Source organism: Xenopus tropicalis, chromosome 4, assembly GCF_000004195.4.
Source record: "Xenopus tropicalis strain Nigerian chromosome 4, UCB_Xtro_10.0, whole genome shotgun sequence".
Taxonomy (NCBI): Eukaryota; Metazoa; Chordata; class Amphibia; order Anura; family Pipidae; genus Xenopus; species Xenopus tropicalis.
The window spans coordinates 153,757,050-153,778,873 of NC_030680.2; the positions used below are offsets into that span (position 1 = coordinate 153,757,050).

Consider the following 21,824-nt stretch of genomic DNA (forward strand, 5'->3'; position numbering starts at 1 on the left):
ATACAACTCCCCAATATCCATTCATCCCTCATTCTCACTGGGTTTATAGTTATGTGTAACTGTCACTGTACCTGCCGGATGTATCACAATCTCCTGCACATAGAGTGGCTGGGGGCCCGGCTGCTGGGAGTAGATGTTCTGACCCGTTGGCACAGAGTTCCAGGCTATTCTAAGCGCAGAGAGCAGCTATTCTAGTCGCAGGGCTCAGCCAATCACTGCCCGGCAGGACACACAGGGATCATATGAAGGTACCAGTAGTCACCGGACCCCCCCCGGTACCAGACCCAGACAGCAGTGCTCAGATACAAACAAGCGGCTGCACTGAGCCCTACACCTCAGAGTGGGTCCCACAGAACCAAGTAGAACCCTCAGGCGTTGGAGTGTAGGAGTCGGGGAGTCCAGAACGTGTAACTGGAACATTCCCGTTGGGGTGCATAACGTGGCACCCCCCGGGCACAGGGCAAGTGGATCGTTCCGCCTGACTCAGGTACTGACCCAATGGCCTCTCTGTGCCGGAGATTTGGGTTTCACTTCCCTTGTACTAAAGGCAGAACGGAAAGAGGAATCCTCTCTGCTCTCTGGCACAGTCCCCTGGTACCGAGGGCCCAACTGGCGACCCAGGATGCTGGTACCGGCCAGGATCAGCCAATGACTGAGGGGCACAGTCCCCTGGTACCGAGGGCCCAACTGGCGACCCAGGATGCTGGTACCGGCCAGGATCAGCCAATGACTGAGGGGCAAAGTCCCCTGGTACCAAGGGCCCAACTGGCGACCCAGGATGCTGGTACCGGCCAGGATCAGCCAATGACTGAGGGGCACAGTCCCCTGGTACCGAGGGCCCAACTGGCGACCCAGGATGCTGGTACTGGCCAGGATCAGCCAATGACTGAGGGGCACAGTCCCCTGGTACCGAGGGCCCAACTGGCGACCCAGGATGCTGGTACTGGCCAGGATCAGCCAATGACTGAGGGGCACAGTCCCCTGGTACCGAGGGCCCAACTGGCGACCCAGGATGCTGGTACCGGCCAGGATCAGCCAATGACTGAGGGGCACAGTCCCCTGGTACCGAGGGCCCAACTGGCGACCCAGGATGCTGGTACCGGCCAGGATCACCATGAGACGGTCGGTACCAAAGCGCAACTGTGGGGCCGGTACCATGAGATGAAGAAGCTCATTCACGGTGAGTCCTTGGTCCCAACCGGTCCAACTGGAAAGGAGATTGATTGGCTCCTGTTATATAGCGACACGCCCACTAGGAACGGGATTGGCCAGTGTTATATAGGGACACGCCCACTAGGGTAAATACCCTAAAATACTCTGTACCTGCCAAGAGCTGGTTCTGCTGGTTGGTTCTGGTTCTGACTGGGGGAGGAGCAACCAACAAATCTCTGCTCTTTTCTTATTCTGCCCCTTCCAGATATTCAGTGGGTGATGGAATTGGGGCAAATCCCAGGGGCAGGAGTGCTGTTACCCCTCGTTCCATACATTTGTGTATTGGGCCGGAATTATCTAGCGGGTCAGGAGCTCAGAATTCAGCTCAGACACTTGATCCGAGTTACCCCCCCTGAGATCTATAAATAGCCCCCCCCCCCATGTCACATGTCCTCTGCCATCCGCTAGCCTGGCATTAGCCCTGATACTCATTGGCTGAGCTACACCTTCCCCACTGAGCTTACAATCTAACCTATCTATCCCATTCCCATCAGCCCCTGCCCCAGTGAGCTTACAATCTAAGGTCCCTATCACATTCCCATCAGCCCCTACCCCAGTGAGTTTACAATCTAAGGTCCCTATCCCATTCCCATCAGCCCCTGCCCCAGTGAGCTTACAATCTAAGGCCCCTATCCCATTCCCATCAGCCCCTGCCCCAGTGAGCTTACAATCTAACCTATCTATCCCATTCCCATCAGTCCCTGCCCCAGTGAGCTTACAATCTAAGGTCCCTATCCCATTCCCATCAGTCCCTGCCCCAGTGAGCTTACAATCTAAGGTCCCTATCCCATTCCCATCAGTCCCTGCCCCAGGGAGCTTACAATCTAAGGTCCCTAACACATTCCCATCAGTCCCTGCCCCAGTGAGCTTACAATCTAAGGTCCCTAACACATTCCCATCAGTCCCTGCCCCAGTGAGCTTACAATCTAAGGTTCCTATCCCATTCCCATCAGCCCCTGCCCCAGGGAGCTTACAATCTAAGGTCCCTAACACATTCCCATCAGTCCCTGCCCCAGTGAGCTTACAATCTAATGTCCCTATCCCATTCCCATCAGCCCCTGCCCCAGTGAGCTTACAATCTAAGGTCCCTATCCCATTCACATCAGCCCCTTTCCCAGCCCCTGTAAGATCCCCAAAAATGTATAAAATCTAAGAGAAAAGAAGGGCACCCCAAAATGCTTTTACAAAAAACGTTTATTTACATAACAAAACCCAACTTTTTTTGACCCCCCCACCAAAGAAGGGGGGTTTTCATCAGAATTGAACCCAGGACTCCAGCGATGCCAGGCATTGCCCCGCCCCCGAGACCCCAGCATAGAATTTCCTACCCACAAGGATTTGGGGTGCAGCGTGTAATGCTGAGGGCTAAACCCAAAGCCGATTGTGTTGCAGATCTGCTCCCCCCGGGGGTGTGCAACCTGCTGAACCCCAATATGATCTGCGCCAACAATGAGATCAGCCTGGCAGAGATTGAAATCTACGGCTTCGACTACGACTACACGTTGGCGCAATACTCCGACGCCCTGCATCACATGATCTTCAGCACCGCCAGGGACCTCCTCATCCAGCACTACAGGGTCTGTTACCCCCCCATTCTATGGCAATAGTGAGGGGGGCCCTTCTCCAATATAAACAAGTATGGGGGGCCCCTTCTCCAATATAAACAAGTATGGGGGGCCTTCTCCAATATAAACAAGTATGGGGGGCCCCTTCTCCAATATAAACAAGTATGGGGGGCCTTCTCCAATATAAACAAGTATGGGGGGCCCCTTCTCCAATATAAACAAGTATGGGGGGCCCTTCTCCAATATAAACAAGTATGGGGGGGGCCCTTCTCCAATATAAACAAGTATGGGGGGCCCTTCTCCAATATTAACAAGTATGGGGGTCCCTTCTCCAATATAAACAAGTATGGGGGGCCCCTTCTCCAATATAAACAAGTATGGGGGTCCCTTCTCCAATATAAACAAGTATGGGGGGCCCCTTCTCCAATATAAACAAGTATGGGGGGCCCCTTCTCCAATACAAACAAGTATGGGGGGCCCTTCTCCAATATAAACAAGTATGGGGGCCCTTCTCCAATATAAACAAGTATGGGGGGCCCCTTCTCCAATATAAACAAGTATGGGGGGCCCTTCTCCAATATAAACAAGTATGGGGGCCCTTCTCCAATATAAACAAGTATGGGGGGCCCCTTCTCCAATATAAACAAGTATGGGGGGCCCTTCTCCAATATAAACAAGTATGGGGGGGGCCCTTCTCCAATATAAACAAGTATGGGGGGCCCTTCTCCAATATAAACAAGTATGGGGGGCCCTTCTCCAATATAAACAAGTATGGGGGGCCCCTTCTCCAATATAAACAAGTATGGGGGGCCCTTCTCCAATATAAACAAGTATGGGGGGCCCCTTCTCCAATATAAACAAGTATGGGGGGCCCCTTCTCCAATACAAACAAGTATGGGGGGGCACTTCTCCAATATAAACAAGTATGGGGGGCCCTTCTCCAATACAAACAAGTATGGGGGGCCCTTCTCCAATATAAACAAGTATGGGGGGCCCTTCTCCAATATTAACAAGTATGGGGGCCCTTCTCCAATATAAACAAGTATAGGGGGCCCTTCTCCAATATAAACAAGTATGGGGGCCCTTCTCCAATATAAACAAGTATAGGGGGCCCTTCTCCAATATAAACAAGTATGGGGGGCCCTTCTCCCAATATAAACAAGTATGGGGGGCCCTTCTCCAATTTAAACAGTATGGGGGGCCCTTCTCCAATATAAACAAGTAATGGGGGCCCCTTCTCCAATATAAACAAGTATAGGGGGCCCTTCTCCAATATAAACAAGTATAGGGGGCCCTTCTCCAATAATAAACAAGTATGGGGGGCCCTTCTCCAATATAAACAAGTATGGGGGGCCCTTCTCCAATATAAACAAGTATGGGGGGCCTTCTCCAATATAAACAAGTATGGGGGGCCCTTCTCCAATATAAACAAGTATGGGGGGGCCTTCTCCAATATAAACAAGTATGGGGGGGCCTTCTCCAATTAAACAAGTATGGGGGGCCTTCTCCAATATAAACAAGTATGGGGGGCCCTTCTCCATATAAACAAGTATGGGGGCCCTTCTCCAATATAAACAAGTATGGGGGGCCCTTCTCCAATATAAACAAGTATGGGGGGCCCTTCTCCAATATAAGACAAGTTATGGGGGGCCCTTCTGCAATAAAAACAAGTATGGGGGCCCTTCTCCAATATAAAACAAGTATGGGGGGCCCCTTCTCCAAGTATACAACAAGTATGGGGGGCACCTTGCTTCCAATATGAACAAGTAGGGGGGCCCCTTCTCCAATATAAACAAGTACTGGGGCGGCCCTTCTCCGAAATTATAAAACCAGTATGGGGGGCCCTTCTCCAATATAAACAAGTATGGGGGGCCCTTCTCCTAATATAAACCAAGTCATGGGGGGCCCTTCTACCAATATAAACAAAGTATGGGGGGCCCTTCTCCAATATAAAACAGTATGGGGGGCCCCTTCTCCCAATTATAAAACAAGTAATGGGGGGCCCTTCTCCAATAATAACAAGTATGGGGGCCCTTCGCCAATATAAACAGAGTATGGGGGCCCGTCTCCCAATATAAACCCAACGTTCATGGGGGGCCTTTCTCCAATATAAACAAGTATGGGGGGGCCTCTCCAATATAAACAAGTAATGGGGCCCTTCTCCCAATCATAAAACAAGTATTGTGGGGGGCCCTTCTCCAATATAAACAAGTACTGGGGGGCCCTTCTCCAATATAAACAAGTATGGGGGCCCTTCTCCAATATAAACAAGTATGGGGGCCCTTCTCCAATATAAACAAGTATGGGGGCCTTCTCCAATATAAACAAGTATGGGGGGGCCCTTCTCCAGATATAAACAAGTATGGGGGCCCTTCTCCAATATAACAAGTATGGGGGGGCCTTCTCCAATATAAACAAGTATGGGGGGCCCTTCTCCATATAAACAAGTATGGGGGCCTTCTCAATATAAACAAGTATGGGGCGGCCTTCTCCAATTAAACAAGTATGGGGGGCCCTTCTCCAATATAAACAAGTATGGGGGGCCCTTCTCCAATATAAACAAGTTATGGGGGCCCTTCTCCAATATAAACAAGTATGGGGGGCCCTTCTCCAATATAAACAAGTATGGGGGGGCCCTTCTCCAATATAAACAAGTATGGGGGGCCCTTCTCCAATCATACAACAGTTGATGGGGGGCCTTCTCATTAAACAAGTATGGGGGGCCCTTCTCCAATATAAACAAGTATGGGGGGCCCTTCTCCAATATAAACAAGTATGGGGGCCCTTCTCCAATATAAACAAGTATGGGGGCCCTTCTCCAATATAAACAAGTATGGGGGGCCCCTTCTCCAATATAAACAAGTATGGGGGGCCCTTCTCCAATATAAACAGTATGGGGGGCCCTTCTCCAATATAAACAAGTATGGGGGGCCCTTCTCCAATATAAACAAGTATGGGGGGCCTTCTCCAATATAAACAAGTATGGGGGCCCTTCTCCAATATAAACAAGTATGGGGGCCCTTCTCCAATATAAACAAGTATGGGGGGCCTTCTCCAATATAAACAAAGTATGGGGGCCCTTCTCCAATATAAACAAGTATGGGGGGCCTTCTCCAATTAAACAAGTATGGGGGGCCTTCTCCAATATAAACAAGTATGGGGGGCCCTTCTCCAATTTAAACAAGTATGGGGGGCCCTTCTCCAATATAAACAAGTATGGGGGGCCCTTCTCCAATATAAACAAGTATGGGGGGCCCTTCTCCAATATAAACAAGTATGGGGGGCCCTTCTCCAATATAAACAAGTATGGGGGGCCCTTCTCCAATATAAACAAGTATGGGGGGCCCTTCTCCAATATAAACAAGTATGGGGGGCCTTCTCCAATTTAAACAAGTATGGGGGGCCCTTCTCCAATATAAACAAGTATGGGGGGCCCTTCTCCAATATAAACAAGTATGGGGGCCCTTCTCCAATATAAACAAGTATCGGGGGCCCCTTCTCCAATATAAACAAGTATCGGGGGCCTTCTCCAATATAAACAAGTATGGGGGGCCCCTTCTCCAATATAAACAAGTATGGGGGGCCCTTCTCCAATATAAACAAGTATGGGGGGGCCTTCTCCAATATAAACAAGTATGGGGGGCCCTTCTCCAATATAAACAAGTATGGGGGGCCTTCTCCAATTTAAACAAGTATGGGGGGCCCTTCTCCAATATAAACAAGTATGGGGGGCCCTTCTCCAATATAAACAAGTATGGGGGCCCTTCTCCAATATAAACAAGTATCGGGGGCCCCTTCTCCAATATAAACAAGTATCGGGGGCCTTCTCCAATATAAACAAGTATGGGGGGCCCCTTCTCCAATATAAACAAGTATGGGGGGGTTCTATATCTGGGGCAATTCTGGTGCTGGGGGGGGCTCAGTCAGGGTGCTGTGTGGCACATTACATATAAGCAAGGGCTCAAGCCAATCAGGGACCAGGGGCCCCCATTTCCATTCAGCACCCCCTGATTGTGTGTATTTATTCTCAGTACCCCGAGGGGATCGGCAGATATGAGTATATCCCGGGATTCGCCATCAGGGGGCTCCACTACGACATCCAGAAGGTACATTTCCTATTGTGACTAATGGGGAATGGGGGGGGCAAATGGGATCTGACCCCGACCGGAGCCTTAGGGAGCAGTGAGACCCACAGCCGCTCCACTGGAACCAAGAGATCCAATTGCCCCCTCCAGGCAGCAGACTCCGCCCCCAGGCAGCAGACTCCGCCCCACAGCAGCCATCTCCTTGGCCCATTGTGCCATCACTATAGCCTCCCAGCCACTGTCTCATCCCATCATGCCTCTGGGAATGATAGAATTAGTGGGGGAACCAGGTGAGACCCCAAACTTGCACCCCAAATCTGCCCCAGCTGATCCAGGCTTGAATGGAAATAAAACAGAACCGTCTGTAGAACCTCCTCTTGGGATCAGAACCAATGGGAGTGAAGCGGCTTTACAGTTAAAGGGGAAGTTCACCCAAAATCCACTTTTAACGTGATGAAGAAAAGAGTTTTCCTCGACAATTTGCAATTGGATTTAAGTTTTTACTATTGTGGTTTATAAATTGTTTTTTGTTCTGCTCCAGTCCATCATTCCTATGGCTGCCTGGTTGCTAGGGGTCCAACTCCGCTAGAAACCAGCTGGTGGTTTGTAAATCAGCTTGATGAATAGGAGATGGACTGTATAACAGTAAGAAATGTAGCCTGGCACCATCTTAGTATTGTGATTGGGGGAGTCGGGGGCAGCACCCCAATAACCAGAAAGCAACACAATAGGAGGGTTAGGAACAACTAATAGAAACAATTAAATAACTTCCCCTTTAAATGGAACGCCTACAGATAAGTCACTGCTTGTGATTGGCTGACGTTTGTTTGTCCCTTTGGGGTGAGAGGTTGGGCCTAGCTGCACCCAGTGATACAGGTGATGGGGGAATAACCAATCAGGAATGGGCTTTCCCTTAGTGCTGACCCATAAGGGGTTCTGGGCTCAGCCTGTTGCTGGGTTGGGTTTCAGAACATCTCTTTGGAGAGTAGTAATCAGCACCAAGCCTTGTGATTAGTTAGAAGCAGTGCAGGTTCCCCAATGGCCACTTCCCACCGGCAGATCCTGGGGCAGAAGAGCAGGAACAGCGCCTCCTGTCTGTAGATTAAATGCCTTTATGGCAAAGTGTTTGGGGCAAATAACAACAGCAGCAACGTTTCAGGTCACATGACCTTTTATCAAGCTAATTGGCAATTACACACAGCCCCTTGTATCCCCTGTGCTCCCTCTAGTGGAGATGTTCCTACATTACAACAATGTATCAAACAGCAGTGGAGCTGAGTAGACACTCATGTGTTACAATGAAGTGATCAATGTGTATCTTTAAGTGTTAGTTGAACTGCAACACAATACCCTTATACATTTTAAAAAACATAAAAAATGAAATTAAAAACAAAGGCCAGGATAAGAGGAGAATAAGGGAGAAAGAGAGAAAAGATTGTTTTATCTAAAGATTGGTCTTAAGTCATATTCTTTATTCAGCCCTAAAGGACTTAACGTTCCCAGTTTATGTACCCAGTAAGCCTCTCTATATAGTAATTCCTTTAGTCTATTTCCTCCTCTTGGGCTCAACTATTCCAACAACTTGAGCTTTCAGCTGATTCACTCTGTGTCCGTATTCAATAAAATCATCTGTTTTTCCTGCGTTAATTGCTGACTTATGTTCTCTTATCCGTTCACGAACCATTCTCATCGTTTGCCCAACATATGCCAGCCCACACGGGCATTTGCCCAACATATGCCAGCCCACACGGGCATTTGCCCCACATATGCCAGCCCACACGGGCATTTGCCCCACATATGCCAGCCCACACGGGCATTTGCCCCACATATGCCAGCCCACACGGGCATTTGCCCCACATATGCCAGCCCACACGGGCATTTGCCCCACATATGCCAGCCCACACGGGCACTTGCCCAACATATGCCAGCCAAACATGTTGCTCAAATTCTAAGGAGACCCTGGTCACTGGTTCGAGACAATTTGCCATATATAAAGGGGTGTATTAGGGTTAGGCCCCCAGTCATTGCTTACAAGAAAGGGAGGAGTGTGGGTAACTATTTAGTAGGATCAGATTTGGGAACTAACAGTGTTACATAGAGATGATATGAGAAGGAAACAAGGCACTTTTCCATGTTACAATTGCAACTCAAATGTACAAGTAGGAGAGGGGATATATCCCCCTAGGAAAGGTCATGCAGTCAGGTTACATGGGAGATTCTCGTGTTGCTCAACCTATGCAGTATATGTCATCAAATGCCCATGTGGGCTGGCATATGTTGGGCAAATGCCCATGTGGGCTGGCATATGTTGGGCAAATGCCCATGTGAGCTGGCATATGTTGGGCAAATGCCCATGTGGGCTGGCATATGTGGGGCAAATGCCTGTGTGGGCTGGCATACGTTGGGCAAATGCCCATGTGGGCTGGCATATGTGGGGCAAATGCCCGTGTGGGCTGGCATATGTTGGGCAAATGCCCGTGTGGGCTGGCATATGTTGGGCAAACGCCCGTGTGGGCTGGCACATGTTGGGCAAATGCACGTGTGGGCTGGCATATGTTGGGCAAATGCCCGTGTGGGCTGGCATATGTTGGGCAAACGATGAGAAGAACATAAGTCAGCAATTAACAGAGGAAAAAAAGATGATTTTATTGAATACGGACACCGAGTGAATCAGCTGAAAGCTCAAGTTGTTGGAATAGTTGAGCCCAAGAGGAGGAAATAGACTAAAGGAATTACTATATAGAGAGGCTTACTGGGTACGTAAACTGGGAACGTTAAGTCCTTTAGGGCTGAATAAAGAATATGACTTAAGACCAATCTTTAGATAAAACAATCTTTTCTCTCTTTCTCCCTTATTCTCCTCTTATCCTGGCCTTTGTTTTTAATTTCATTTTTTATGTTTTTTAAAATGTATAAGGGTATTGTGTTGCAGTTCAACTAACACTTAAAGATACACATTGATCACTTCATTGTAACACATGAGTGTCTACTCAGCTCCACTGCTGTTTGATACATTGTTGTAATACAGGAACATCTCCACTAGAGGGAGCACAGGGGATACAAGGGGCTGTGTGTAATTGCCAATTAGCTTGATAAAAGGTCATGTGACCTGAAACGTTGCTGCTGTTGTTATTTGCCCCAAACACTTTGCCATAAAGGCATTTAATCTACAGACAGGAGGCGCTGTTCCTGTTCTTCTGTTTCAGAACATCTCTGCCATGAAAGGGTTAAACCAAGATGGCGGTGGGTCGCTGCTAATTGCGTCTCTCTTGGGCAGAGCCTTCTGATGAAGATCGACGCGTTTCATTACGTTCAGTTGGGAACGGCCTACAGGTAATGACCCCCACTGGGGGGCGGGGCCACTTCCTGTAACACAGTGAGATTCTGTATGAACCCCAGGAACATGGGGGTGCAGAGTTATGTATCTGAGGGAGGGGTTATGTATCTGAGGGAGGGGTTTTGTATCTGAGGGAGGGGTTATGTATCTGAGGGAGGGGTTTTGTATTTGAGGAAGGGGTTATGTATCTGAGGGAGGGGTTTTGTATCTGAGGGAGGGGTTATGTATCTGAGGGAGGGGTTATGTATCTGAGGGAGGGGTTTTGTATCTGAGGGAGGGGTTATGTATCTGAGGGAGGGGTTTTGTATCTGAGGGAGGGGTTTTGTATCTGAGGGAGGGGTTATGTATGTGGGTTAGGGTAGTTAGTTACATGTAGTTAGTGTGGGTTAGGGTAGTTAGTTATGGGTAGTTATTGTAGGTTAGTGTAGTTAGTTATGGGTAGTTAGTTACAGCTAGTTAGTGTGGGTTAGGGTAGTTAGTTACAGCTAGTTACAGGTAGTTAGTGTGTGTTAGGATAGTTAGTTATAAGTAGTTATTGTATGTTAGTGTAGTTAGTTATGGGTAGTTAGTGTGTGTTAGGGTAGTTAGTTACAGGTAGTTAGTGTGGGTTAGGGTAGTTAGTTACAGGTAGCTATGGGTAGCTATGGGTTTTTGTTTGTATTTAAGACGGAATCTCTTTTTTTCTGTGTAATCACATTATATCCGACTGTCTCTTTAGCTGTGAGTTTCCAACACAAACCTAGAGAGCGCCCCTTGTGGCCACTGATAGTTTTTATTTCATTCGCTGTTTCTTTCTAGGGGTTTAAACCCGGTTCCTGATGAAGAACTGAGAGATTTATATGGGGGAACCCAACACATTCCCCTCTTCCAGATGAGTGATTTCTATGGGAAGGTAACGCCCATCCATTGTTCTGATTGGCCCCTCGTGTGATTGTTGTGTGTTCTGATTGGCCCCTCGTGTGATGGCTGTGTGTTCTGATTGGCCCCTCGTGTGATTGCTGTGTGTTCTGATTGGCCCCTCGTGTGATGGCTGTGTGTTCTGATTGGCCCCTCGTGTGATGGTTGTGTGTTCTGATTGGCCCCTCGTGTGATGGCTGTGTGTTCTGATTGGCCCCTCGTGTGATGGCTGATGACTGATCGCTAGCTCCATGGGTCAGTACATGGGCCTGGGGTACTTCCATGAGTATAGGGGGGACCGGGGGCAGGATGATGGCAGCCTACTGTAGCTGCTGACCAGTAAAGAAGGTAACGTTGCCCTCAGATGCCCAAACTGCCAGTTGCCCATAGCCCCCAACAGCTACTGGGTGGAACTTGGCCTTGACTTGGTCCCAAACCCTAAGGGGGGGCACTGCCCAACACTGAGGACCTTACTCTGCTGATGTTCTGGGCAGGGTCCGTCGATGAAGCAGTTCATGGATGTCTTCTCGCTGCCGGAGATGTGTCTCATCTTGTCCGTCACCGATTTCTTTATCAGCAATAACATTGAGTTTGACCCGGTGCATCTCTACAAGGACATCACGGTAGGTTCTCCCTGATGCCCCCCATTCACTTACCTGCTCATTACTGGCCACAAAATCCCTTATTGAACCCCTTTGTATCTAATAAATGGGGGGTTGCCACGGGAGGGGAAGGAAGAGACACCAATACTCCGCAGTTCAGTATGTCTCTTTTAATGGACTTGTCTCTCTGAGACTTCACATCCTGAGTGTAACATCTCAATTAGGGGCCCAACTGTCACCTGTTTGCCCCACAGAATTGGTCTGAACCCAAACAAACTTCCACTATCCGAATGCTCTGGCAGCTCCTGTAATTTGTATATATTCCCTACGGAAGCTTCTAGAAGTCTCTCTTTCCATAGAAGAGATTGTCCATCTACATTGGGCAGAGGTCACCTCAGAGGGATCCTGATGAGTTCTTCTCATCAGGTCACCGCATGACCCACCCTGGGACCTGGCCAAACCCATCGGTATAACCTTCCCATGGTACTGGGCTAATCTGCCCTACTTTTACATTTTCGTGGCCTTTTCTTGTGACTGGCCATGTCCTTTCCACCACAACCCTCTCCTCCAGCTTGCCATATCCCTCCCTGTTTATCCTTCCGCCGGTACCGACCATATCTTTCCCCATTTATCCTTCCACGGTAACTGGCCAAATTGTTCTGCCACTGTTTCCACTGGTATTGGTACCGGTACCGGCCAAAATAATACATGTTGTCACTTATGGAAATCTATGGACTTTAAAGCTGATTTCCACTCAAGGAAGTGACGTTCCCAAGCAGGAAGTGACGTTCCCAAGCAGGAAGTGACGTTCCCAAGCAGGAAGTGACATTCCCAAGCAGGAAGTGACGTTCCCAAGCAGGAAGTGACATTCCCAAGCAGGAAGTGACATTCTACCCACTAAGAACTGACCCGCCTCCCCCTAGGAATGTGCCCCCAGCCGCTAATTTCCTTCTGTTCCCATAGGATTCCATAAAAGATGTTCATGTGAGGGGGCTGGTCTACACGTGGATCGAGAAGGACATGGGTATGGGTATTTGGTGCCCCATATTAATATCCCCCCATATCCAGGCTATATATTTCTGTAGGACTCCTCCCAGCCTTTCCCCCATGTAACATTATCCTGGAGATACCCCAGCCCCCACCACACCATAATTACAAGTAATGCCCCAATGGGCAATATCCTTCTCCCGGCAGAGCACCGGATTCTCCATGGGGACGAGGTCTACGCGGTGCTAAACAGACTCTTGAACCACAAGAAGAAACTTTTCCTCATCACCAACAGCCCCTTCAGCTTTGTGTGAGTATCATTCTGCCCCAGAGTTGGGCCCCATTAGCCCTTTATGAAGAGGGGCAGCAGGAGATTCTGGCTAATAACCATGAGGGTACAAGGTACTGGGGGTCATTTCTCATTCAGATGTTTAACTATGGCCATCAGCTATTGGCTTTAGTAAAAAAAAGCCAAGTGGTTTTATCCAGCCAATCAGAAATTACTTTATTTGAAGGCTGGAAAAACATCACAATATGGCCCCAATGTATTTATATTGTATGTAAGGGTATGTACAGGGGGCAACGGGCTCCTAGTTAGGGCCACTCACTATGTCGGAAATGGGAGTCCTGTCCATGGAATTGAGGTACGTAGTGCCCAAGGGTAGGTAGTGCCCCAGCGTTGGTAATGCCCCAGGGGGTAGGTAGTGCCCCAGCATTGGTAATGCCCCAGGGGGAAGGTAGTGCCCCAGCATTGGTAATGCCCTAGGGGGAAGGTAGTGCCCCAGCGTTGGTAATGCCCCAGGGGGTAGGTAGTGCCCCAGCATTGGTAGTGCCCCAGGGGGTAGGAAGTGCCCCAGCGTTGGTAATGCCCCAGGGTAGGTAGTGCCCCAGCATTGGTAATGACCCAGGGGGTAGGTAGTGCCCCAGCATTGGTAATGCCCCAGGGGGTAGGTAGTGCCCCAGCATTGGTAATGCCCCAGGGGGTAGGTAGTGCCCCAGCGTTGGTAATGCCCCAGGGTAGGTAGTGCCCCAGCGTTGGTAATGCCCCAGGGGGTAGGTAGTGCCCCAGCATTGGTAATGCCCCAGGGGGTAGGTAGTGCCCCAGCATTGGTAATGCCCCAGGGGGTAGGTAGTGCCCCAGCGTTGGTAATGCCCCAGGGGGTAGGTAATGCCCCAGCATTGGTAATGCCCCTGGGGGTAGGTAGTGCCCCAGCGTAGCTAATGCCCCAGGGAAGGTAGTGCCCTAGGGTAGGTAGCGTTAGATGATTCCATGACATTTTGCCCTAGGAGGGGGCCAGTTGCTCATATCATGGGGCTGTAGGGGAGGCTGGATTCTGCTCTCTCCTTTGTATTTCAAGTTTATTTTAACTCAAACTTCCCCTTGAATTGGTCTCGGTGCCGATGGGGCGAGGGCAGTTGTTGTTACCCGAAGGGATTTATCACCCCAGAAAATGGAGATATTTCTGGGTTAGAGTGACCCCCAGTTGTGCCCCAGGATGTTCCCATAACCCCCCTGTGTGTGCATGCAGGATATGGGTCACATGATGGATGAAGGTTGGTTTCCTTACAGGGATAAAGGGATGAAGCACATGGTGGGCGGGGACTGGCGGGATCTCTTCGATGTGATCATTGTAAAGGCCGACAAACCCGCCTTCTTCACTGATTGGCGCAAGTACGTCCCCCCTCCCCCCGTGTGTTACATGGCCACTCCCCCTATGGTGGCCCCTTGCAGAACTGGACACTGGGTACTTACAGGTGCCTTGCTGGGTTGGGTCAGGTTGGGCATGGGTTGGGTCAGGATGGGCCAGGTTGGGCATGGGTTGGGTCAGGATGGGCCAGGTTGGGCATGGGTTAGGTCAGGATGGGCCGGGTTGGGCATTGGTTGGGTCAGGATGGGCCAGGTTGGGCAGGGTTGGGTCAGGTTGCCTCAGGATTGGTCAGGTTGGGCATGGGTTGGGTCAGGTTGGATCAGGATGGGCCAGGTTGGGCATGGGTTGGGTCAGGTTGGCTCAAGATGGGCCAGGTTGGGCATGGGTTGGGTCAGGATTGGCCAGGTTGGGCATGGGTTGGGTCAGGTTGGCTCAAGATGGGCCAGGTTGGGCATGGGTTGGGTCAGGTTGGGTCAGGATGGGCCAGGTTGGGCTTGGGTTGGGTCAGGTTGGCTCAAGATGGGCCAGGTTGGGCATGGGTTGGGTCAGGTTGGCTCAGGATGGGCCAGGTTGGGCATGGGTTGGGTCAGGTTGGCTCAGGATGGGCCAGGTTGGGCATGGGTTGGGAGCGGGTTTACTTTCACATCACTAGCCTACAGCCCAATAGTGATCACTGATCCATAATTCCAGTGTGGGTAGGGGTGGGGCTGTGCCAGTGTGGGTAGGCAGGGGCTGTGCCAGTGTGAGTAGGGGTGGGCCTGTGCAAGTGTGGGTAGGGAGGGGCTGTGCCAGTGTGGGTAGGCAGGGGCTGTGCCAGTGTGGGTAGGCAGGGGCTGTGCCAGTGTGAGTAGGGAGGGGCTGTGCCAGTGTGGGTAGGGGCTGTGCCAGTGTGGGTAGGGGTGGGGCTGCACCAGTGTGGGTAGGGGTGGGGCTGTGCCAGTGTGGGTAGGGGCTGTGCTAGTGTGGGTAGGGGCTGTGCCAGTGTGGGTAGGGGCTGTGCCAGTGTGGGTAGTGCCAGTGTGGGTGGGGAGGGGCTGCACCAATGTGGGTAGGGGCGGGGCTGTGCCAGTGTGGGTAGGGGCTGTGCCAGTGTGGGTAGGGGCAGGGCTGTGCAAGTGTGGGTAGGGGCTGTGCCAGTGTGGGTAGGGGTGGGGCTGTGCCAGTGTGGGTAAGGGCTGTGCCAGTGTGGGTAGGGGCTGTGCCAGTGTGGGTAGGGGCTGTGCCAGTGTGGGTAGGGGTGGGGCTGTGCCAGTGTGGGTAGGGGCTGTGCCAGTGTGGGTAGGGGCTGTGCCAGTGTGGGTAGGGGTGGGGCTGTGCCAGTGTGGATAGGGGCTGTGCCAGTGTGGGTAGGGGCTGTGCCAGTGTGGGTAGGGCTGTGCCAGTGTGGGTAGGGGTGGGGCTGTGCCAGTGTGGGTAGGGGCTGTGCCAGTGTGGGTAGGGGTGGGGCTGTGCCAGTGTGGGTAGGGGCTGTGCCAGTGGGGGTAGGGGTGGGGCTGTGCCAGTGTGGGTAGGGGCTGTGCCAGTGTGGGTAGGGGCTGTGCCAGTGTGGGTAGGGGTGGGGCTGTGCCAGTGTGGGTAGGGGTGGGGCTGTGCCAGTGTGGGTAGGGGCTGTGCCAGTGTGGGTAGGGGCTGTGCCAGTGTGGGCAGTGCCAGGGCTGTGCCAGTGTGGGTAGGGGCTGTGCCAGTGTGGGTAGGGGTGGGGCTGTGCCAGTGTGGGTAGGGGCTGTGCCAGTGTGGGTAGGGGTGGGGCTGTGCCAGTGTGGGTAGGGGCAGGGCTGTGCCAGTGTGGGCAGTGCCAGGGCTGTGCCAGACCATTTGGACTTTACCCTCCTGTTTCCAGGCCGTTCCGGAGACTGGATGAGAAGGGGGCGCTGCAGTGGGACAAGATTAATTGCCTGGAAAAAGGCAAAATTTACAAACAGGTAAATAAGGAAATAAAGGGGGGATGGGGCTCTGGGCCCCTGTAGCTGTGGGTGTGGGGCCCCTGTAGCTTTGGGTGTGGGGCCCCTGTAGCTTTGGGTGTGGGGCCCCTGTAGCTGTGGGGCCCCTGTAGCTGTGGGTGTGGGGCCCCTGTAGCTTTGGGTGTGGGGCCCCTGTAGCTGTGGGGCCCCTGTAGCTGTGGGTGTGGGGCCCCTGTAGCTTTGGGTGTGGGGCCCCTGTAGCTTTGGGTGTGGGGCCCCTGTAGCTGTGGGGCCCCTGTAGCTGTGGGTGTGGGGCCCCTGTAGCTTTGGGTGTGGGGCCCCTGTAGCTTTGGGTGTGGGGCCCCTGTAGCTGTGGGGCCCCTGTAGCTGTGGGTGTGGGGCCCCTGTAGCTGTGGGTGTGGGGCCCCTGTAGCTGTGGGTGTGGGGCCCCTGTAGCTGTGGGTGTGGGGCCCCTGTAGCTGTGGGTGTGGGGCCCCTGTAGCTGTGGGGGGGTGGCACACTTACAACCAATGAATGATTCTTCCCATGAATCTCTAGGGGAACCTGTTTGAGTTCCTTCAGCTGACCGGCTGGAGGGGATCCAAGGTGCTTTATTTCGGGGACCATCTGTACAGTGACCTGGCTGTAAGTACTGGGGCAACAGGGCAGTAAGTGAAAGTCTGTATCTCCCCTCCCACTTACCCCTATCCTCCCCTCCCACTTACCCCTATCCTCCCCTCCCACTTATCCTCCCCTCCCACTTACCCCTTATCCTCCCCTCCCACTTATCCTCCCCTCCCACTTACCCCTATCCTCCCCTCCCACTTATCCTCCCCTCCCACTTACCCCTTATCCTCCCCTCCCACTTATCCTCCTCTCCTACTTACCCCTATCCTCCCCTCCCACTTACCCCTATCCTCCCCTCCCACTTACCCTTATCCTCCCCTCCCACTTATCCTCCCCTCCCACTTACCCCTTATCCTCCCCTCCCACTTATCCTCCCCTCCCACTTACCCCTTATCCTCCCCTCCCACTTACCCCTTATCCTCCCCTCCCACTTATCCTCCCCTCCCACTTACCCCTTATCCTCCCCTCCCACTTACCCCTTATCCTCCCCTCCCACTTACCCCTATCCTCCCCTCCCACTTACCCCTATCCTTCCCTCCCACTTACCCCTATCCTCCCCTCCCACTTATCCTCCCCTCCTACTTACCCCTATCCTCCCCTCCCACTTACCCCTATCCTCCCCTCCCACTTACCCCTATCCTTCCCTCCCACTTACCCCTATCCTCCCCATCCCACTTACCCCTTATCCTCCCCTCCCACTTACCCTTATCCTCCCACTTACCCTTATCCTCCCTCCCACTTACCCCTTATCCTCCCCTCCCACTTACCCTTATCCTCCCCACTTACCCTTATCCTCCCCTCCCACTTACCCCTTATCCTCCCCTCCCACTTACCCTTATCCTCCCACTTACCCCTATCCTTCCCTCCCACTTACCCCTATCCTCCCCTCCCACTTATCCTCCCTCCCACTTACCCCTATCCTTCCCTCCCACTTACCCCTATCCTCCCCTCCCACTTATCCTCCCCTCCTACTTATCCTCCCTCCTACTTACCCCTATCCTCCCCTCCCACTTACCCCTATCCTCCCCTCCACTTATCCTCCCCTCCCACTTACCCCTATCCTCCCCTCCCACTTACCCCTATCCTCCCCTCCCACTTATCCTCCCCTCCCACTTACCCCTATCCTCCCCTCCCACTTACCCCTATCCTCCCTCCCACTTATCCTCCCCTCCCACTTACCCCTGTCCTCCCCTCCCACTTATCCTCCCCTCCCACTTACCCCTGTCCTCCCCTCCCACTTATCCTCCCCTCCCACTTACCCCTATCCTCCCCTCCCACTTACCCCTTATCCTCCCCTCCCACTTACCCCTTATCCTCCCCTCCCACTTACCCTTATCCTCCCCTCCCACTTACCCCTATCCTCCCCTCCCACTTATCCTCCCCTCCCACTTACCCCTATCCTCCCCTCCCACTTACCCCTATCCTCCCCTCCCACTTATCCTCCCCTCCCACTTACCCCTGTCCTCCCCTCCCACTTATCCTCCCCTCCCACTTACCCCTGTCCTCCCCTCCCACTTACCCCTTATCCTCCCCTCCCACTTACACTGAGAGTGGGTGCTGATGCCCCCGTGTCCTGCTCTTCCCAATAGGACCTGATGGTGAGACACGGCTGGAGGACCGGCGCCATTGTCCCGGAGCTGGAGGCCGAGATTCGGATAATAAACAGTGAGCAGTACATGCACTCACTCACCTGGCAGCAGGCACTCACCGGCCTCCTGGAGAGAATGCAGGTAAGTAGCACCCAGTCACCCAATCACCCAGTCACCCAATCACCCAGTCACCCAGTCACCCAATCACCCAGTCACCCAATTGCCCAGTCACCCATTCACCCAATCACCCAGCGCCTATGGTGCCCCCCTGCCATCACACAGAATCTTTGCAGTTTGGACTTTAACCTTTGGAACTGGGTCACTAGGGTCCCACTTCCCCTGGCAACCAGTTAAAGGTTTGACTGACAGACAGGAAGACAAAGAGAATAGGGGCGGGATTAAGAGATAGAGATAACTGGGCACATTGACACTTGAATTCATTCTAAGTTGAACTTCCCCTTGAGTTTCCACTGGCTCTGCAGATGCCCCTGCTCCCAGAATCCTCAAAGGGCGCCCAAGGCCTGGCACTAAGGGTTAAATGCCCACATGGAGCATAAAGCGGCTCACGTTGTCCAACACTGCTAGAGCTTTCTACAGCAGGAGCCCCACCTTTACCTTATTGTACAGAACTTCCCTTGATACCTGGGAACCAACCAGTAAAGCTATTGTAGAACCTACAGAACTTCCCTTGATACCTGGGAACCAACTAGTAAAGCTATTGTAGAACCTACAGAACTTCACTTGATACCTGGGAACCAACCAGTAAAGCTATTGTAGAACCTACAGAACTTCACTTGATACCTGGGAACCAACCAGTAAAGCTATTGTAGAACCTACAGAACTTCCCTTGGTACCTGGGAGCCAACCAGTAAAGCTATTGTAGAACGTACAGAACTTCCCTTGATACCTGGGAACCAACTAGTAAAGCTATTGTAGAACCTACAGAACTTCACTTGATACCTGGGAACCAACTAGTAAAGCTATTGTAGAACCTACAGAACTTCCCTTGGTACCTGGGAGCCAACCAGTAAAGCTATTGTAGAACCTACAGAACTTCCCTTGATACCTGGGAACCAACTAGTAAAGCTATTGTAGAACCTACAGAACTTCCCTTGGTACCTGGGAGCCAACCAATAAAGCTATTGTAGAACCTACAGAACCTCCCTTGATACCAGGTACCAACCAGTAAAGCTATTGTAGAACCTACAGAACTTCCCTTGATACCTAGGAACCAACCAGTAAAGCTATTGTAGAACCTACAGAACCTCCCTTGATACCAGGTACCAACCAGTAAAGCTATTGTAGAACCTACAGAACTTCCCTTGGTACCTGGGAGCCAACCAATAAAGCTATTGTAGAACCTACAGAACCTCCCTTGATACCAGGTACCAACCAGTAAAGCTATTGCAGAACCTACAAAACTTCCCTTGATACCTGGGAACCAACCAGTAAAGCTATTGTAGAACCTACAGAACCTCCCTTGATACCTGGGAACCAACCAGTAAGGCTATTGTAGAACCTACAGAACTCCCTTTGATACCTGGTACCACCAGTAAAGCTATTGTAGAACCTACAGAACTTCCATTGATACCTTGGAACCAACCAGTAAAGCTATTGTAGAACCTACAGAACTTCCCTTAATACCTGGGAACCAGTAAGGCTATTGTAGAACCTACAGAACTTCCTTTGATACCTGGTACCACCAGTAAAGCTATTGTAGAACCTACAGAACTTCCGTTGATACCTTGGAACCAACCAGTAAAGCTATTGTAGAACCTACAGAACTTCCCTTGATACCTGGGAACCAACCAGTAAGGCTATTGTAGAACCTACAGAACTTCCTTTGATACCTGGTACCACCAGTAAAGCTATTGTAGAACCTACAGAACTTCCCTTGATACCTGGGAACCAACCAGTAAAGCTATTGTAGAACCTACAGAACCTTCCTTGATGCCTGGGAACCAACCAGCAAATCTTCTTCTTACTCCCCTGCAGATGCACCAAGATGCCGAGTCCAAGCAGGTTCTTCTGGAATGGCTGCAGGAGCGTCAGGAGCTCAGGTGCATGGGATTGTGGGATAGAATTCTACATATAATCCATTAGCCATAATCTGTAGCCTGCTAGTCACTGTTAGAGAGCCGGTACGGTGCCCCGGGAGAGTCCAAGAGAAGCCTTTCTGGCTATGAGGGGCATCTATTGGCCCAACAATGACTCTGCTGAGTGACCCCTTGTGTATGGGATTTACACCATGCTACAGTGTTGCTGTTGGTAGAACTCTCAGTTGTTGGGTCCAGTTGGCTATGGGGGGTGTTCCCTTATTTACAGGTCTCTTTCTCCTCTCAGGGCCCTCACCAAGAACCTGTTCAACCCCCAGTTCGGCAGCATTTTCCGCACGTTCCACAATCCCACCTACTTCTCCCGCCGGCTGGTCCGCTTTTCTGATATTTACATGTCCTCTATCAGCTGCTTGTTGAACTATGATATCAACTTCACCTTCTACCCCCGCCGGACCCCCCTGCAGCACGAAGCCCCCCTCTGGATGGACCAGCTCTGCACCGGCTGCATGAAGACCCCCTTCCTGGATGAAATGGTACAAATCCGATGATGTAAGCAGTAAGGTCCAATCCAATGCCAGTGACCCAAGTGCATCATGGGCAGGCCAGACCCGTTTCCTGTTAATTATTGGCACATTGGTTCTGTTTCCTCTCTAATTGGGTTCCCTAATAAAGTCCGGCCTCCAGTAATTACACCGCCGCACCAATAATGCAACTGGATCTCCTCACTTTGCCCAATTTATAAGGCGCTTCAGCTTCCCCTTAACCCCCAAAACTCTTCTTTCCCATTTCAGACCCGGCAGAACCTCCTATTTCCTGGGGGAGGATGAAGGGATTCTCTTTTCCCATTTCCGTTACACCCTGCATGGTGGGTGTGACTTAACATTTATGACACATGATCAGGGGGTCTTCCCCAAAGAGAAATTGTGGCCCAGTGATACCCACGGGCCAATAGACTGCATTTGAGAAAATATTTGGGCTTAAAGGATAAGGAAAGGCATTTTGCTGCCACATTAGTGCCACCTAGAACCCTATATTTATTCTGCAGAAAGCTTTACCTGCCTGAGTAACAGCCCTAGCAGCTCCCTCTGCTTGTTTAAGATAGCAGCTGCCATTTTAGCTTGGTCTCAGTAGCTTCCTGCTGCAGTTATAGCCATTGGAAGCTCAGATTACAGCATAGAGGGGAGGGGGAGAGAGCAGAAGGGAGGGGGAGAGAAGAGCAAACTGAGCAGACTCATGCCCATGCCCTGAAGGATATTTCTGAGAGCAGGAAGTCTGACACAGAAGAACATGTGACACAAAGGAAGACAAGAAATCCT

General features: G+C 51.5%; 1 protein-coding gene across 2 annotated transcripts; it reads left to right on the forward strand.

The window, feature by feature from the left end:
* LOC101733834 (5'-nucleotidase domain containing 2) lies at positions 1 to 21,560 on the forward strand. Of its 2 annotated transcripts, XM_031901304.1 has the most exons (14): positions 1 to 1,180; positions 2,605 to 2,789; positions 6,809 to 6,883; positions 10,140 to 10,195; positions 10,998 to 11,091; positions 11,591 to 11,719; positions 12,662 to 12,722; positions 12,893 to 12,995; positions 14,256 to 14,357; positions 16,175 to 16,256; positions 16,794 to 16,880; positions 18,452 to 18,592; positions 20,447 to 20,511; positions 20,795 to 21,560. In XM_031901304.1, exons 1-14 carry the CDS (start codon positions 499 to 501, stop codon positions 21,054 to 21,056), a joined length of 2,124 nt encoding a protein of 707 aa, XP_031757164.1. In that variant the 5' UTR covers positions 1 to 498; the 3' UTR covers positions 21,057 to 21,560. The 2 variants fall into 2 exon arrangements, with proteins under 2 accessions (XP_031757164.1, XP_031757165.1); XM_031901305.1 differs by lacking the exon at positions 14,256 to 14,357.
* Positions 21,561 to 21,824: the final 264 nt, after the last annotated feature.

Coding starts and splice junctions, on each gene's coding strand:
- LOC101733834 (XM_031901304.1), top strand. CDS start 499: ATGGCCTCTCTGTGCCGGAGATTTGGGTTTCACTTCCCTTGTACTAAA. Junction 18,593..20,446: donor GCCTCCTGGAGAGAATGCAG/GTAAGTAGCACC, acceptor ACTCCCCTGCAG/ATGCACCAAGATGCCGAGTC. Junction 20,512..20,794: donor CAGGAGCGTCAGGAGCTCAG/GTGCATGGGATT, acceptor TTCTCCTCTCAG/GGCCCTCACCAAGAACCTGT.